A 17,630-nucleotide genomic window follows, 5' to 3' on the forward strand; every position below is an offset into this window, starting at 1 on the left:
GTGGGAAATCTAGACAAAAACCCAATGATCACCCCGTATTGATACTCGATACCGCGCTCGATTATCCTCCGTAGATTATGGAGTCGGTTCGATTATTTTCATTTATTTATGCTCCGTTGTACAAGGGGTTACTGTTACAGTCGAGCCCAACACTGCAGATCAGGGTCGTGGGAAGTCTCACGGTTATGAGTCGGACAGCTGGGGGGGGGGGGGGGGGACTGTGGTTAGATCGACAATGGTTCGTGAGAGTGATACCGATGACGAAAGCTTGGTTCATCAATAATCAGGGCCCTGTCGTGGTACTCCCCTGTACTTGATTATGTTTGTTACCCCTCCAGGGCAATCCCCATGTTACCTCGAGACTCGGGATTGAAAAGGGTGTACACCTGTTCGTCTTTATTTTCCGGGGACTCCGTCAAGATGTGGCTGCAGATGAATCACGCGTGCGCATTGCTCATCCCTTGGGCACTGCAGGGAAAATCTCAACGTCATTGACAGGTGCAGAGAGAACCAATCATAATGAATGGGAGCTACCGAGGCCAAGCGGCTCTCCTGAAAGGGGCAAGGGGGTCAAGTATGTGGAACATGCGGCACGCGGAGCAGTAAGGGGTCTGTCACCCCGTTCATGCACGAGGGATTCAATAGTGCGAACCATTCTCATCAACTTTCCCCTGAAGTGGTATGACACGGGAGGGGGGATTTGTCATGAAATTCGCCGGTAAACTAGCACATAGCTTGAGCCAATTTCAAGGATAATATTCGAGTTTAGGCCCAACGGTGATTGCCGACCTCTTCATTGGATCGGGCTAAATCCCTACGAATCCTACGCACGAGCTCGAAGCAAGCCAAGTCGATCGTTCATTATCAAGGTTGACAAGTCCAGAAAATTACAGTTGAATTTGGAAAGCATGTGGTATCTCCGTACGTATTTAGGTATAGATCAAGTTATACAGACTTCCATTAACGCTTCTTCTTCGATGGCCGTCCATTCTTGTCACGACGCTTCTGTTGCAGATTGCGCGCCTTGCGGATATCATCGGTCGAGCGAATCTCACTCTTGCCACCCGCGCCGGCTCCGACTCGTTCGCGGGCTGCCTCATTCTTCTTCTTCATCTTGTCGTAATCGCCACGTAGGGGATCGGCGCGCTTAGGCGCCCGTTGCTGCGTGTGCCGGAATCGGCCTCCACCACGCGGACCACCACCGCCGCCGCCGCGGCCACCAGGCCCATTGTAGACATCTCCAAGCCCAGGGGTCTCGGCCTCGCCCACACGAGGCATGTTGCCCATGCGCTTGCCCTTCTTCCAGCTCTGGAAGCGACCACTGCGGAAACTGGCGGCAATTTTGGCACCACTTTCACCGCGCACCAACCTCGTGCCCTTGGATCCATCCTCGTCGTTCTGTCGAGAGACGTACTTCTTGTGTCGCTTGTCCCAGCGCATTGTGGATCGGGGCTCTCCAAAGCCGCGCTGACCTTCGTCGCCGTTGAGATCCATGGTCGCAACGCGAGAGGCCTGGGTGAAGTTCTGGTTTGTACCGGAGTGAACACCGTACGCCCGATCCTCGGCAAGGTCATTGTTGTTGGGCGTGTAACCCATGAAGTAGTCGGAATTCTGGAATGAGGTCGACATGGATTCTTGCGACTTGTCGGGCTTCTTCTTGGATTGGGAGTAGGCGGAGAAAGTGACCTCCAAATCAGACTCGTCGGCCTCGGACATGTTGTCACCAGCGACCTCGGGAATATCCTCGTCGGCAGAATCTATCTCCTGGTATGCGCCAACGCCAAGTTCGTTCATCTCCGATTGCTCCTTGGCCTGGGCACGCTGCTTCTTCTTATCTACCGTTGTGCGAAGCCGCTTGATCGTTTCCATCGCGGGGTTCTTCTCCTCGGTCTTGCCAGCACGTCGGTTGTGCACCTCAAAGATGGTCTCATTGGGCCGGAAGCCACCAATCTTGGCCAAGAGCTTCTCCCGTTGGGCTTCCAAGTCACTAGTCTGGTCGTTGAAGAGTGGATGAATGGTAGACCATTCTTCTGTAGCTGTGACTTGCTTGGCTCGCTTGGCACTTTCGAGCGACGCAGCATTCCGGGTACGCATGTACAGTTTCTCACCACGTGTCGCTACCTGGCGCTGCAAAGTAATATCATGCATCTCCGCCAGGACTTTGTTGACCCACTCGCAACTACGAGAAAGGGCATCTCTGGGGAGCGAACCAACCACGACATCCTCGGCGAAGTTGACGGGGCCAGAATTACGGCCTAGCTTGAGTGGTCGGCCAAGGAAAAGTTGAAGATCCAGCATATAGGGGGCATCCGAATCTCGGACCAAGCTGTAACTCCATCCCTTCTGACCGGCACGGGCGGTACGACCAACGCGATGGACGAAGATTTTGGGTTGCGAGGGGAAATCGTAGTTGATGACATTGGCAAGAACGGGGATATCGATACCACGGGCGGCCACATCGGTGACAACCAAGATGTTGGAAATGCCTCGTCGGAAATTCAGAACCTGGATCTTCCGTGCAAGCTGATCCAAGGAACCGTAAGCGTATGAAGTAGCAAAGCCAGCTTCATTCAGGAGAGAGTAGAGATAGTCGACGTGGTGCTTTGTAGCAGCGAAAATGATAGTCGAGTGTTCGGTCGGTGATTCCTTGTGCGGTTTAGACTTGCCATCATCCCTCTTCCGCTTGTTGCCAAACTTCGACGGGGGACCCTCTTCTTTGAACCTTTTAGTGACTTCTGTATCGCCAGTAGGCATCTTAATGATATCGTGAAGAATATGCAACAACGCTCCTTCCTTATCCGAGGACTTGACGGAAAAGAATGCATTCTGCAGATCTGGAGAGATTTTACTTTCAGCATCCAAACGGATCAGGGTTGGCTCCTGGAGGCCAGCGCGTGCAAATTCGACGAGAGATTTGGGCAGTGTTGCAGAGAACAGAAGAGTCTGTCGGGTTGTGGGCAGGCCGTGCAAAATCTCGGTTAATTGCGCAGCGAAACCCATCTCGAAAAGTCGATCAGCCTCATCGAATACCACGTAGCGGATACTAGATAGATCCAAATCCATCTCCACCTGAAGGTGCAGAAATCGACCGGGCGTTGCGATCACAATGTCCGGATTGCCGGCCATCAGTCCGAATTGTTCCTCCAAACTGTCACCACCAACTAGGAGAACCGATCTCAGGTCTGTGCCACGTCCCATTTCTTTCACTACCTTCAGCGTCTGCAAAGCCAGCTCGCGAGATGGCGACAGAATCAGTCCGCGGGCTCCAAACTTTGTGCTGTGGCTCTTTAGTTTCTCGATCATGGGGATGACGAAGGCAGCCGTCTTTCCGGAACCAGTACGAGCCATTCCAACCACATCCTGGTCCTCCATAATCACTGGGATAGTCTTGCGCTGAATCGGGGTGGGGACGGAGAATCCTTTGCGGGTGATGGCCTTGAGCAGCTTGCCATTCAAACCCATTGCTTGAAATCCACCACCTTTCTTCACAGTCCGGCCCTTGAGATTGGATCCTTTTCGGTTGGCAGAGGCCTGCTTTGAGGCAATGAATGCTTCGTCACCATCGTCATCGGCGCCGAGAAAATCGAGATCTTGTGTCACGGCGGACTTCTGTTGGGGCTTTACGCCCGAGTCGGAGTCGGAATCGTTGTCATTCTGGAACAGTGCGCTTGTAATATCAAAGTCGTTCTCCGATAACGCGGGAGAAGCCTCGCGGTGAGACATGTTTGCGGAGTTGGGTGCCGAGACCCAAGTGATGCCGATCCGGCGGAACAAGAAGTAGATGAACGACGATACAGATCAATCTGTATAGTTGGGAGGACAATAAGATAATGCAACAGAAGAATGCAGAAAGAAGACTGTGGCAGTTGAAGTGAAAATCAACTAGGCTGCATCCAAATCTGGAAATATTGACAATGTTTTCCAGGGCGATAGAGGTTTATCGATTCTCGTCGCAAAAAAAAATCTCAAAATCTCCAAATCCGAAAGGCGGTGAAGCGGTGTTTCTTTAGGCGGCAAACAGTGCAAACAGTGCAAACCGGTCCCCGCGACGCGTGCTTGACACGCTCCCCGATTGAGTAAAATGATTTTACAGCAACTGTTCGTACGCACACACAACACACAACACACACTTACACATCATGGGTTGGTCAATCTTGATAACATTGCATTTTAACAGTGCTGAAGAATATGGTAGACGGTGGATCCAAAAACTACAACCCCTATGGCGGTGCAGGTGGAGGCGGCGGCTTCATGTCCGGCGAGACTAACAGTCCCTCTGGAGGCAAGGTAAGGAACCCATCATGATTTGATGTGGACGTGTTATTTGCTGATATCGAATCTGAATCAGAATGGGGGTGGTGACAATAAGACTCTCCGTCCTGTGACAATTAAGCAGATCAACGATGCAACCTCCCCGTACCCCGAGGCGCCTTTCCAGGTCGACAATGCAGATGTCGCCAATGTGCTCTTCATAGGCCGGGTGCGCAACATCAGCAAGCAGAGTACCAACATCACATATATCGTCGACGACTATTCAGGCCGAGTGGAGGTCAAGAAATGGGTTGACGCGGCATCCATGGACATCGATGAGACGAAGGGCGACATTCAGCTCGGAACCTATGTCCGTGTTCTCGGTGCAATCAAGTCATTCGGCAACAAACGATACATTGCTGCTCACAGCTTACAGCCGGTGACGGACGTGAATCAATTCTTCTGCTCTATGCTCGACGCTACCGCCTCGCACTTGTTCTTCACTCGGGGCCCCCCTGGTGGTGATAGTAACGCCGCCGGCGCCAGTGCTGCGGGAATGGAAGGAGGAGATAACTACAATGGTCATGACAGAGTCCTTTCCAGCCTGAGCCCCTTCGCGAGGGATATGTACAATCTCTTGAAGACGGAATCTCACGATGCCACCGGTCTTCATTTGCAGACAATTGCGTCGAGGCTGGGGCTTCCTGCCATGGATATTGGCAAGGCTGGTAACGAGCTTCTCAACGCGGGCTTGATATTCTCTACGCTAGATGAGGAAACATGGGCTATCCTCGACTATTAGTTCCACTCCCCAAAACGGTTCGCCATAATCTCATTGTTTAGACTTTCCAAATGATATCATGATTCATCTCTTCACAGTCAATCGTAACTTATCCTCATTTCTAATTTGATCTAGGGTAAACACGATAGTAATCTGTATATTTAGTCGCCAAAGCCGGCTCTGGAAGTCGCAGAGGGGAGATACAGGTACAAATCAATGTAGGAATAGTCATCCCCAGAAATCCTTCAATACTCCTCGTTATATGCACAGATAGATAATCACTATATATACGATTCAAATTAGCCTAGGTCAGCAGGTTCCGCTGTTGAGCCTCTTCAACTGAATGCTCCCAGCTTATCCGAGTAATGAAAACTGCTTCAGTTGCAGAAACAAGTAGTAGAGCCAACGCAACACCGGTCCAGAGGCCCATGACCCCCCAGCCGAGCCAAAAGGTTGTTCCCATGCTAATTGGCATAGCAATGACATAGTAACAGAAAAGCTGAATATAGCCGCCGATCTCCTGGCGGCCCAGACCGCGAAGAATGCCATTACAATTGGCAGCTAGAGCATCAAAGAGTTGAAACGCCGCACACAGAGGAAGAACCTTGGCCACAAGATCGATGACCTCTGGGTCGGAACTGAAGAGTCTGGGGATATAGGAGCGCAAAGTGGAAAGCAGAACCATGTTGAACAGCCCGACGATGGTGGCTCCACAGAAGCTCACCTTGGCCGTGGTCTTTGCGGCACCAGCCAGCGAGGCACCAATCAGATTGGCGATTCGAGTGCTACCCGCGATAGACAGGGGGAATGGGATCTGCCAGGTGATACTCGAGAGAGTTGAGAGGATAGATTGCGCGGCCAGCTCGGTGGTGCCAAGGTAACTTGATGCCAAGGTGAGGACTTCAAAGGCTAGACATTCGGCTTCCACCATGATCAAACCTGGCAGTGCGAGGCGGATCATGGGGCCCCAATTTTGGAAAGCCCGTCTGGAGAAGCCGCACCAACACTCGCTGCCAACAAAGAAGTAAGCGTAAATGAACAGGCCTATGGGGAGAAGAGTCTCCGTTGTAGCAACTGCGATGGGCGCACCGATGAAACCCCATTGTAATTTCTGTGCATATCCCTGTTAGCTGTTGTAGGCGGAGGTACAGGAAACATTATCACTTACCCAGACGAAAAACCAGTTCATGAACGCATTCAACGGTGCGCAGACAATCAGCACATACAGAGACGCTGAGAAGACGCCCTGAGCCTGCAGGTATCGCTTTCCACTCTCGAAGCAAGCATATCCAGGTGTGCCTAGGAGGGCTACTTTCAAGTACAGACCAGCCATCTTTGCAACTTCTGGCTCAGGGACGATCTTGGCGAGGATATGCTCGGAAAAGTACCAAAGTACGGCGATGGGGATTGTCACAATCCATAAGAAATAAACCATCCGCAACATTTGTAGACCCACCAGCTTCCGCTTGCCTGACCCGTACGCCTGGGCGCAGAGAGTATCTAAGCTTGTTGCGAGACCTGAAAAGACCGCATTTCCAGTTATGCTGACCGTCATGCTCGCCAGGCTGACAGCTCCCAGTTCTTCCTTGCCTAAATGACCAATTGTAAAGATGCTGGCGACCGTCAGGGAATATTGCAACAAGAAGGTTACCATCAACGGCAGGGAGTATCGCGCGATGACTTCCGTTTCCCGCTTCCAGGTGGTGTTGATTAACCCTGCAATCACCGCTTCTTCCCATTTCCGATCGATCTCCTCCGGATCCATCTCATTGTCACCGGGGGATGCCAATAAAGCCGTGGCCTCGGTAGGATCCTGTCCGGCTCCCCTGTCTCCATTTGTCGATGTGGTTCGGACAGAGCCGTATTGTCTTGATGAACTTGCGTGCACCTGGCTCGGAGACGTGGAGAAAAGGCTGCTCAGGTTATGTGACAGTCGACGAGGCCTCTGCGCGATCGGAATGACATTGTTATCGCCTAACAGAGCGTGTTCTTCTTGGATCGCTTGTTCACGTTCGCTGTGGGTCAAGGGTTGGTAGTCGCCATGGGCGGGAATGGTTGTGGTGTGATTGACAGTGGTGAAATAGCCTGGCCGGCGATAAGACCCGGCCAGCGAGTGCGGATTTGTCCCGGCATAGCTGCTTGATGGACGCACTGTCGAAGATCCTGAGGTATCTGTGGCAAAGGAATCATCATCGGTGTAGTGGGCCAAGTCGCGCGAAATGGCAGCTTCCGCAATTGGCGAACTGGAGGTGAAAGACCGGCCATACCGGCTTTGATGCTCGGCGGAGTCGGCGGAGTACACATTGCGGGGCGGCATGATGGGAGGAGAAGGCAAGAAACCCTTTTTTTTGAATTTTTTTTTTTACAGCTCCTTCAACATGATCTATAGGGAAGCTCTACAACCCTCAAAACAAAGAGAGAGGAAGAATGGGAAGCTTGAAAAGATTATGAATGAAACCTTGGAAACGCAAAGTGGGGGGAGGGCCACTTTGACGGCTTTAGTGCCGGTCTTAGCGTTGTTCGATAGGATAAGTCGATAGGATGATAGGATGATTGGTCTATAACTCTGACCAATTGCTTTACCAAAGCTCAAATAGGGAGGTCTAAGCAGCAAGGTTAGACTCATGAAATCTAAATGACTCAACGGGTGCACCTAAATGAAGAGTCGGGGACTCCACGCGGCAATTTGGATGACCCACCTCTGTGGTGCACTGTTCACCGTATTTTCCCCTCGACGGACACCAATCTTCTCGTGTATCCTATTTGATGTACAGTAGTTTGCACCTTCCCATGCATGTTCTCTGAGAAGACAGAAGATCTCAGATCGTAGTGATGTCATCAGAGTTGAAAGCGGTCTAGCTATCACCTGATCCAGGTCCCCTGATCTTTCACCTGTTCTACTTCTTCAACCTCTGGCCTTTCCTTCAAGAGACAAAAATGGTGCGACACGTTGATAGCGGTGCTGCTTTGAGCTTACGAGGACCCTACAATCCGATCATCAATCCAACACACTGCCGGCCCGCATTGGTAGAAGAGTAAGTTTAGTCTTCAAGCTCTGTGGCCGACTTCCATAATCATTCCACTGTCTTCTTTTGACCTGATTCTGTCTCTCCCCTCCACTCTCTATTTCGTTCATGATCCATCTTCCAAATATCTGGCATATAACCTCGGCTTGGCTTAATGCCTTCAGGATTATTACACAGCACGTGCTCCCCACTGACTGAATGCAGGCATGTCGAAGATCAACACCATATCCTCTGTTCCGCACCCATCTTTGGTGCTCTCCTCTTCGAAAACTCTAGCTCCGATGCCCGTGATCACTGTGCCAATGAGCGCACCTTTCTGTCATGGCTGCGCCTGTCTATGTATCTGGCAGTGGTCTCGCTCGCCATCATCATCTCCTTCCATTTCCGAGAACAACCCTCTGTCCTGGAACGGCGAATGGCATTGCCCCTCGGCATCGTCTTTTGGGCCTTGAGCATCATGTGCTTGGCCAACGGGTTTGCGAATTACGCGCGCACGGTCATGAAGTATAGCCGTAAGGCCGCGTTGGTTCAAAGTGGCTGGAAGACTCAGTTGGTTTTCACGATAATTGGGACTGTGATCCTGGGGAGTTGCATCTTGTTTCTGTCCACGGATCAAACTGGCTAAGCTTTAGTTGCAGGGCACATTTTGAAAGCTACCTCGGGGTTTGTTGCATTGCATTGTATCTATTCTGACTGTCTTTTAGCAGGGCATTCGCGTATATTCAGATTCGTGTACTGACAATTCTACTGGCCAAACAAACATTGGAACTGATGATAAGTGACTACAAAGCAGTATTATGGAAAGGAGTGGTACCCCAGGTAGGTGGGGGTCCTTCCCAAATGACTTTGAATTAAAATCTTATGTGCCGAAATAGTGCAATATGTAGGTGAATAAAAAACGAAAAGGTATCGTGCCAATGCATCGAAATGGAAGCTTACGGAGAAAAAAGTGCCAGCACAAGGTGTAATCATCGGCCAAGCTCACATCCGGCGGATCTCCTTCTCACCCTTGTACTTGTCTAGGGCCGAGGTGCCGAGGTGGCTCCACCACTCAAACAACATGGAGTTGCAAATCAACTTGAACCACGGAGTGAACTTCAGGTCGGTCTGCTTGAACATCTCCTTCAGTTCATCAGCGGAGACGTAGCGAGTGTCCCGCACCTCATTTGGATTTGGCTCCAAATCAACGTCTGCCTGGATAAAGAGAATATAGTCGACTAGGAACGCGTGTTAGACCAGAACATTCTACACCATCTCAGGGAAAGACATACCTTCATGCTCTCCCCACTTGCCATCACTGGGGGCCTTGTAGTGAATCCGAGTGAAAAACTCAAACTTGTCCAATGGCACCTGCTCGGCCTTGATACCCAACTCGTGACCGAGCTTCCGCTGAGCAGCGCGCTTCACACCCAGTACAGCAGCGTCAAGCTCGGCACCAGTCTCGCCAGGAATTCCAAGAGGGTGGGAGCAGCAGGTGTTGGTCCACATGTCCGGGAAGGTGATCTTCTCGGTGGCGCGCTGTTGGAGCAGAAGGCGATTGTTGGAATCGAACAGGAAAACGGAGAAAGCGCGATGGAGAAGACCCTTGTCAATATTGGTCATTAGATGGCCTGCGGAGGAAAAGCAAGGTCAGTATTGATTGTTAGTCATCCAGTGTAGGTCATTACCCCTCCTTCGATGGATTTTTTGGAAGGCGGGGTGATTGTGATAACTGACAGATCTTTTTGCTGGCACTGCCGATAGGCCGATCATCATTATCCAAGACAATGCACACCTCGTCCATCAGGCGGATCTGCTCCTCGTCATATCCCTCAAGTTCAGTACCTTCGCGCGCGGAGTCGTTGTTTGCGGTGGGTAGAACATCCCGAGCCAGCGAGGTGTCAACTTCGGGAAACAAGGTAGCCACATTGGCGGCTGTGATCTCCGGTGGCGCAGTGATTGTTGTAGTTGTGCTCATTTTGGCAGCAATTAAATTGTCTGGACTGGTTTCAAGGAGAAGAAAGATTCCTCAAAAACGAAATGCGGGCGGTAGCACGGGGCCATGTTCCCAGGGCGGTAATGATCTGCCACTCGTTCTCCATTATGTACGAACATCACAACACGGGTGGAGCAACATCAGATCTTTTCACTCGTCTCTGCGTTATATGATAGAAGTCTTATCGTCGGCTGCAATTGATCACTCAGTATAAGTTAGAGCTTACGCAGACGCCTGGGTGCGTACCCAACATTCCAATTTATCCATCCATAACGTTGCAGGGGTTATATCTCGAATTGGTGCCTTTCAAAATAGATTATTTTCAGTAGACAGCAGTTCCTGGATCTTGGATTCAACAAGATCCAAGAGCCTACCTTCGTGATATGGGTCCTTCTGGGGTAAGCTCTATGATTGCCGATAGGTGTTGTTAAATAGGATATATGCCCAGTATGCCCAGGCGATGCCTATCAAATCCCAAGTCCTAGCCTGGAGCTTGAATGCATTATGCCTACTTACTAGATATCTATTTAGTTACATACCGTATATCAGGCCTTTTCTTAAAACATTTCATTCCTGTGTGGACGGCAAATATAAATTCAGAAATCGCGAGAACAATCCCTAAAACTATCGAATCAGATCAGTGAGTGGCGCATTGCAAGATTTATAGATCGCGATCTCTACGACATGGCCCTGTATTGCCGCAAGGGAAGATTTCATGCCCACTGAACGTTGTTCACTGTGCATTCTTCTAACGTAGAATACTTTGGCCATATCTGCCTTGAACATACGCTTTCGTTTTCCAACATACATTGACGGGATGGTTAGATTATCCGGAGGAGCTTGCTCTGTCAAAGATGCGGTAAGCCTCGAGGTTTCGAAAAAATTCTTTGATGAACTTTTATTATTCAATATTGGAACGAGTTAGACGATGAATGTCAACATGGAAAGGAACGACGAGAACCAAAAGGGATAAAGATCTGCAATCGATTCTGTACGAACTGTTATCCATATCCCACCAGTGTATGTCACGCAGGGTACCGAGTACACACACTCTAGGCCTGGGTCCACATGATACTATCTTATGGACTCACAGAAATATTGACCATTTGGCCTGTGTCGTCTACCAACAACATAGATAACGTGGCCCTATACATCTGCCTCCACCCAATAAATAGACGTACTCCACAGTTTTCTTCACCGCTTCCCACTTCTTTTTCAGCCCCCAGATCATAACAGATCCTGCGCCTCATTCTTCACACCAAGCCCCCTGGCACGTCCAAAGCGAAAGACGTTAAAAAAGCCGTGATGGGTGCCAGTCATGTGCACGACCACTATTCGAGCTCCGAAGATTTAGAAGAGCACAGTCCCTCGGTAAATTCCGAGAGAACTCCCACCCCAAGTCCCCTCCCCCTCTCCCTCGGAGGAAGTGGAGGAAGCGACCCGCTAGCCCCGTGCAAAACCTGCCGACTAAGAAAGCCAAGGCTGACTTGGCGTCTGCAACATCTCAGCAGAACACCGACTCTGTCTCTGACACAAGAACCATAAAGCCGAGCACCGACACTGACAATGGCACAAGCACAACTGTGATCACAAACCCGAGCACTGACCCCGTCGCGGACCTGCTCCGGGCATTCAAGGGGCTGACCCCTGCTCAACAGTCCCTGTTCATGAAGAAAGCCCCTGGCTACCTGGAAGGCTTGAGCAGCAAGCCTCTCCCCGAGGTCGGAATCTCGAGCGAGCTGGCGGGTCAAGCTCGCGGCATCAAGGCTTTCAGCGAGGAAGAAGCCATTAAGATCATCAGCGATATTGAGAAACTCCCTTCTCAGATTAACGCATTGCATGAACGAGCTAGGTTGGAAGATAGCCCATACATCAAAGACTTATGGAAAAAACACTATGCATTCCGCATTTACAAAAAGGCTGTGTTGTCTTCCATTCGTGACATGAAAGAACGGATCCGTGATCATCCAGAGCCAGGACAAAAGTGGCTCCATGCCTACCTAGCATCTGCTACCGGTGGCCTTTACTTGAAAGGTAAAAATGATGAAGACGAATCTGGAGACGAATCTGGAGACGAATCTGGAGACGAATCTGGAGACGAACCCGGAGACGAATCCGATGACATCTCCGATAATGAATCGATAGATGATGGCGAATCTGCATCCGAATCCGAATCCGAACCCGAACAATGATTCACTGATGCTGGAAAATGGGAAAGAAACGGCGGAGAAGAAGAGGATATTCGACTGGCTCAAAGCGTGATGGCTTTCGCCTCTCCGACTTGTAAGATATAATTTAATCTTTTTTTTTCTGTTTGCTTTTTTCGATGATACCCCGAGTGTGGAAGCAAAATGTTAGACACAATATGTCTGTCCTCTGCCATGATCTACGTAAAATATTATTCTCATTGGCTATCAGGATAGTATAGCGAGATATTGAAGTTCAGTCTACAGCAAATTTTCTTCGTACATATTTATAAAAAGGGTGAGATGAATGCAGCCAAGAAATATCAATCGGTCTTGGCATCGTGCATAATTACTGTGGTCGTTGGTCGCGTCTTGCCATTTCGATCCTCCACAATCTCCCGAGCTGGCAGTCCATCACCACGCTGCCTCTTTGGTTGCAAGGCCTCTGGAGAGATCTGGAAGACTGTAGCTGGCGAGGAAATGGTGTAGGGCTCCGCGTTGCCCTCAGCAAGTAGCGGGTATTTGGAAGCGCGCCGACAAAGACATTGCCTTCACTATCTACTGACAGATTATCGAGCGGGACTGAGATCCAGTACATCAACTTGAACCGATTTTTCGCCGTGCAATTGGTAAGCCACAACAATGCTTGTTCCTGATTATGAAACAAGAAAGTGCCCATTGTACAATTCCATTGGCCATCTGCCTTTCTCCCGAAGTCCGATTTACAGTAGCTGACACTTCCGCCCCCCTTGCAATTCCAAGGCCCGATCAAGCCCGGCTTTGATCGTATGATCATTGGTAACTGCGAATTTTCTAAACCCCTTTTTTGTCGAAATGTTGCAACATCGGCATAAATTCCAGCTGTCGGGTAGGCTTTGATTGCCGGGGTCCTAATATCACGCAAGATTTACGGTCTACCGCATATTGAGATGTGACCCCTTATATTAATAACGACTTGAATAATGCTGAAGCTCGGAGCTCTACTCGGTTGAAGTATTAGGAAACTCTAATATCGGGATTTGGAGACGGTTTGCGTTCATCACATTTCGAGTCTTGTCGTCACATTAAATATAAACCGCGAGGGTGCTCAGAAATTATGCACGACTCATAAGCAGTTGAATGAAAGCTGAATTACCTCGAGACTTCTTCATTGCAGCTCCAATATCTTGATGCTCGATAACTCCTCAATCTCCTCAGGCCCCAGCAGTCCTAGTGCCTCTCTCCGAGTGGGGGCACTGCTACTAAAAAAAGGCTTCTCCGCCAAAGAGGTCACCCGAGTACCATGTCGAGGCTGTGAGCCTTCATAGTCCCAACTGGCGTTGTGGATGGTGATTCTGCTTGATCGTGAGTATCGAAATAGGCTTGAAGTTCAGGCAAGGAAGAGTACATACCGATTATCCCAGAGGGCGCTTGTGCGCGGACTCCATTTGAAACGAACTTGAATATCCGGATTCTTCTCATAGACGTCATGCAAGTATTGTAAAACAACATCACTCTCAGCCTTGTCAAGTCCGATAATTCGCTCGGTCATCGCCCTATTGACCCACAGCGCCTTCCATCCCGTTGCGGGATGAACACGGACTAGAGGGTGCTCACGCTCCACGTACTTCGGCCCGGCCACAGGGTTATTGCGCTCAAGATACGGGTGAGAAGATAGATAGATGGCGGTCTTGCCGTCGATGAACTTGCGAAACTCGGGGGAGAGTTTCTCATATGCAGCGTATCCGCTTGCCCAGAGTGTATCTCCTCCCACAGTTGGGACGGTATCATTGTGAAGATGTGTTAACCCTGCCGGCTGCCTCTCATGAACCAAGTCGCTGTGCCATCGAGATGCGCCACCTGGTCGACGGAAGCTGGCTGGTGTCTCGGTGGCTTGCAGTGCGGGCCACATCACGGACACGCCGGGGATGCCGGGGACTTGAGGCACTTGTGGCTGTAGAAACAAAGTGAGCTTCTTCAATCTTCTTACATTTGTCAAATGCTCGTACATGGATTTCAACTTCCCCAAAATATTCGCCCAGGTCTTTTTGCTGCTGGGGAGAGATGTCTTGGTCACGGAAGAAAACGACGCTTCGTTCGGCGATTAGCAGGGCCAGCTCGTCCTTCTGCTGGTCGGTCAGATCTTTCAACTGCAGCCCGACGATCTCGGTACCAATATGTCTCGTGAGAGGAATCACTTCCTTAGCTGCGGACAGGAGCGCCTTCTTTCCAGGATCGGCGCGACTTCCAGGGTCTACGTGCTCGCGGTAATAGTTTCGCACATTGTAAACGTCATCCAAATAGAGAGGACGTGATGGCCGATAGGGATATCCAGCACTGAGATCAACACCCGATTTCTCCAACCGCTGCCTTGCAGGCGCTGGTAGACCGAGGGTGTCCTTCCGCGGCGGCGCCACGTCTACAATGCGAGGGTCGATGGGGGCAGGTGCCATGATGGTAATCTGGCAAGAGTCTCAAGACCGGAAAAGGAAACAATGATCCTGATAGCCCGTGGTAAATTGCCATATCTATGTATCGTTGTCCGTTACCTTAGAGCTGGACACATGTCATGCCCGCACTTACCGTCGTTTGACACCCGTGGACAAAGGCCTCGAGCACATCATTATCGCAATGCATTACGTCTTCTGTCAATCCCAGTTTCAAGTGCTGTCGTTGGCTGTGAGTTCTTCTCATCCAACCGGGGATACCCTTTACCCCTCATTTGTTTCCCAGAGGGAAATGAATCTATTTTGGTACCGCGAACTAGAGCCTTGTCATTCCTGGTCATGATGCTCACGGGCCAAACCCCTAATGTCACAATTCCGAAGGAAAATGGTGACGACAATTCTCCATATGATTTCTAATCTAGTCGTTGCCGTTTCTTCCGAGATGCTTTGGCTTTCGGTGGGTCATGAATTTGTAGGATCGAACATTCCATAGGAGGGTCGGCGATATGGTTCATCATTAGCTTCGATTGCGAAATCTGAAGTCACAATAGTTTCATGATGGCCTATAGTGGAGATTAAACAGGCCATATGTTTAAATACCCACAAACTCACCAGGTTATGCTCAATATTTACTTTCCTCACGCCAAAGCATTATGGCCGACAGGGCTATCCAAAGTGTAGCCATTATTGGAGCCGGTATTTCGGGGGTTGTTAGTGCTGCCTACCTTTTGGCAGCCGGAAAAGAGGTGACCGTCTTTGAAAGAAGCCAAGCAGCAGGCGGAGTCTGGTAGGAAGTTAATTTGATTGCAATTGCAAAACACTGACCCGAACTACGATCCAGGCTCTATGATAAACGAGTGCCGATCGAAGCCCAGTATCCATCAGTTAAACCACTTGATGCGAAACAGTATGTCCAGGATGGCCGTGAGGGCAAAGAAAGGCAGAATCTACTGCATGCACCACCTGGGTAGAGCAAGTCCAATTTGGTCATTCTGCGATTTATACTGATCGTTTCTAGTCCATGTTATGAAAGTCTGACAAACAATGTATCAACGCCATTACTACGCACTAAGTTAAATGCTTGGCCGGAAGGAACTCCGCATTATGTCAATCACAGTGTTCTGAAGGATTACATTCAAGATACTTCCAACAAATCAGGTGTCAGTAATGCGACTATTTATGGTGCTTTGGTCACGAAGGTATACAAGCAAGAGCAAAAGTGGCATGTCCATTGGACTTCATTGAATGAGGATCTCCAAACGGCGAGTTTGGTTGAGAGTCACAAATCAATGGTAGGTAACTTTCCCTGGAGCTAAAGTACTGCTTATTAAGAAGTAGATATTTGATGCTGTCGTCGTAGCATCCGGCCATTACCACACCCCCTTTGTTCCAGATATCCCGGGTCTTTCCCATGCGAAAGAAAGATGGCCAACGAGAATCACCCATTCGAAGGCATTTCGAAACGCTGATGGCTTTGAAGGAAAGGTAAGCTGAATGACACCAAGTACCAAGCTTTTGTACTCAAACTACCGCAGAATGTGCTCCTGATAGGGGGTGGGGTATCTTCAATGGATATTGCTCGAGAAATCAGTACTGTCTCGCAGACCATCTATCAAAGCACCCGAGGGGGCAAATTTGACATTCCCGCTGTTGCACTCCCAGAGAATGCCTCAAGACTCGAGGAGGTCGCATATTTCCAAATTAACGAGTCACCGAATAATCCCAATCAGCACTTACCGGTTACTGTGTGCTTGAAGTCTGGTCAAATCCTGCACAGTATTGACAGAATAGTTCTCTGCACGGGCTACCAGATGGACTTACCATTCTTTCCCCAGTATAACGACAACTCAGTGCCTGTGACGGAGGCGGATGACTCTATACTTGTCACGGATGGCACACAGATCCACAACCTGCATCGCGACATCTTTTACATCCCCGACCCAACCTTGGGGTTTGTGGGTATTCCTTTCTATACCGCTACATTTACCTTGTTCGAATTTCAAGCCATCGCCGTTACAGAGGTTTTCTCGGGGAATGCACAGCTGCCGCCAACCAAGGACATGAGAGAAGAGTACCTGGACAGAAGTCGAACCAAGGGCTACGGGCGGAACTTTCATTCGCTAAAGGGTGAAGAGGACACTTACGTGGAACAACTTCTGGATTGGGTGAATGGTGATAGAGCCCAACAGGGGTTATTACCGATTGAAGGGCATACTTGGTCTTGGGTGGAGGCAAAAGAACAGCAAGCTGAGCGATTGAAACAACTCTTCCAAGGATCTTTACAGATTTACAAACCCGAAATTGGCGCTCAGGGGGTGGGAGTTTCCGCATAGATCTTAATAGTACCCAAAGATCAGGCGCTGGGTCATGTAGATTTTAATGTGTGCATCTTTGAGATTGCTTAGATTTGGAAGAGCCAAAGAGACCCATGACCAATTACAGGATTGCTAAAGAAACAACGAATGGCAGATACGGGAAGGGCCATAGCAGAAGCTAGTATTAGAACCCATATGAAGTTACCTCTCATGCATTGAATAGACATCTGCCGATACTAAGCCAGAGAAGAAACATCAAGAGTCTGATAATATAAGAGCCTCATACGCAGCCCATATGCATAATCGCCGTAAATATTTTCATCGGATACACTCATCGAAACATTTGACGAGGTAAAGCTGTAGGTCTGATTGAGCTCCCAACTCATGGTTTCATTTCTGGAAACTTGAGCAATAGGCAACTGTTAAATCATTCTGACCGACTTGAACAATTTCGTACATGTTTCGGGAAGTCAAACCCCATGGGGCGCGAACAGCTTCGATTCAAGTGGCTGGTAGCAACAAATTTTAATTTCTTTTCGGTGATTTGTATTGCTTAAATTGGATCTTGAAATAAACGTTGCATCGCGTGCACTTCAAAATGTGTCTCGCGTGTGGCGGACAAGATGCTTGAGTCCCTGGTCACTTATTTCAGAGCTTCCCTCCCCTCGGC

At 49.6% G+C, this 17,630-nt stretch overlaps 8 protein-coding genes across 8 annotated transcripts; 4 read left to right on the forward strand and 4 right to left on the reverse strand.

The window, feature by feature from the left end:
* Positions 1-960: 960 nt before the first annotated feature.
* N7484_000713 (ATP-dependent RNA helicase DBP10) lies at positions 961-3,723 on the reverse strand (the record flags this gene model as incomplete). The annotated part of the gene is made up of 1 exon (XM_057111134.1): positions 961-3,723. One exon carries the CDS (start codon positions 3,721-3,723, stop codon positions 961-963), a length of 2,763 nt encoding a protein of 920 aa, XP_056978360.1.
* Positions 3,724-4,139: 416 nt separating this feature from the next.
* On the forward strand, positions 4,140-5,053 carry N7484_000714 (uncharacterized protein; the record flags this gene model as incomplete). The annotated part of the gene is made up of 3 exons (XM_057111135.1): positions 4,140-4,143; positions 4,196-4,287; positions 4,349-5,053. The coding sequence occupies 3 exons, from the start codon at positions 4,140-4,142 to the stop codon at positions 5,051-5,053; spliced, it is 801 nt and encodes a 266-aa protein (XP_056978361.1).
* Positions 5,054-5,336: 283 nt separating this feature from the next.
* N7484_000715 (MATE family efflux transporter) lies at positions 5,337-7,349 on the reverse strand (the record flags this gene model as incomplete). Its single annotated transcript, XM_057111136.1, has 2 exons — positions 5,337-6,143; positions 6,201-7,349. 2 exons carry the CDS (start codon positions 7,347-7,349, stop codon positions 5,337-5,339), a joined length of 1,956 nt encoding a protein of 651 aa, XP_056978362.1.
* Positions 7,350-7,969: 620 nt separating this feature from the next.
* Positions 7,970-8,683, forward strand: N7484_000716 (DUF202 domain-containing protein; the record flags this gene model as incomplete). Its single annotated transcript, XM_057111137.1, has 2 exons — positions 7,970-8,067; positions 8,263-8,683. The coding sequence occupies 2 exons, from the start codon at positions 7,970-7,972 to the stop codon at positions 8,681-8,683; spliced, it is 519 nt and encodes a 172-aa protein (XP_056978363.1).
* Positions 8,684-9,039: 356 nt separating this feature from the next.
* Positions 9,040-10,015, reverse strand: idi1 (isopentenyl-diphosphate delta-isomerase IDI1; the record flags this gene model as incomplete). The annotated part of the gene is made up of 3 exons (XM_057111138.1): positions 9,040-9,275; positions 9,330-9,668; positions 9,775-10,015. The coding sequence occupies 3 exons, from the start codon at positions 10,013-10,015 to the stop codon at positions 9,040-9,042; spliced, it is 816 nt and encodes a 271-aa protein (XP_056978364.1).
* Positions 10,016-10,887: 872 nt separating this feature from the next.
* Positions 10,888-12,295, forward strand: N7484_000718 (uncharacterized protein; the record flags this gene model as incomplete). Its single annotated transcript, XM_057111139.1, has 3 exons — positions 10,888-10,892; positions 11,388-12,067; positions 12,252-12,295. The coding sequence occupies 3 exons, from the start codon at positions 10,888-10,890 to the stop codon at positions 12,293-12,295; spliced, it is 729 nt and encodes a 242-aa protein (XP_056978365.1).
* Positions 12,296-13,366: 1,071 nt separating this feature from the next.
* On the reverse strand, positions 13,367-14,651 carry N7484_000719 (TauD/TfdA dioxygenase family protein; the record flags this gene model as incomplete). Its single annotated transcript, XM_057111140.1, has 3 exons — positions 13,367-13,553; positions 13,611-14,152; positions 14,208-14,651. 3 exons carry the CDS (start codon positions 14,649-14,651, stop codon positions 13,367-13,369), a joined length of 1,173 nt encoding a protein of 390 aa, XP_056978366.1.
* A 647-nt stretch (positions 14,652-15,298) lies between these two features.
* On the forward strand, positions 15,299-16,978 carry N7484_000720 (putative FAD dependent oxidoreductase; the record flags this gene model as incomplete). Its single annotated transcript, XM_057111141.1, has 5 exons — positions 15,299-15,432; positions 15,487-15,612; positions 15,664-15,937; positions 15,984-16,130; positions 16,181-16,978. The coding sequence occupies 5 exons, from the start codon at positions 15,299-15,301 to the stop codon at positions 16,976-16,978; spliced, it is 1,479 nt and encodes a 492-aa protein (XP_056978367.1).
* Between the last annotated feature and the right edge of the window lie 652 nt (positions 16,979-17,630).

Source organism: Penicillium longicatenatum (assembly GCF_028827895.1).
Source record: "Penicillium longicatenatum strain IBT 33135 chromosome Unknown contig_11_segment0_segment0, whole genome shotgun sequence".
Lineage (NCBI taxonomy): Eukaryota > Fungi > Ascomycota > Eurotiomycetes > Eurotiales > Aspergillaceae > Penicillium > Penicillium longicatenatum.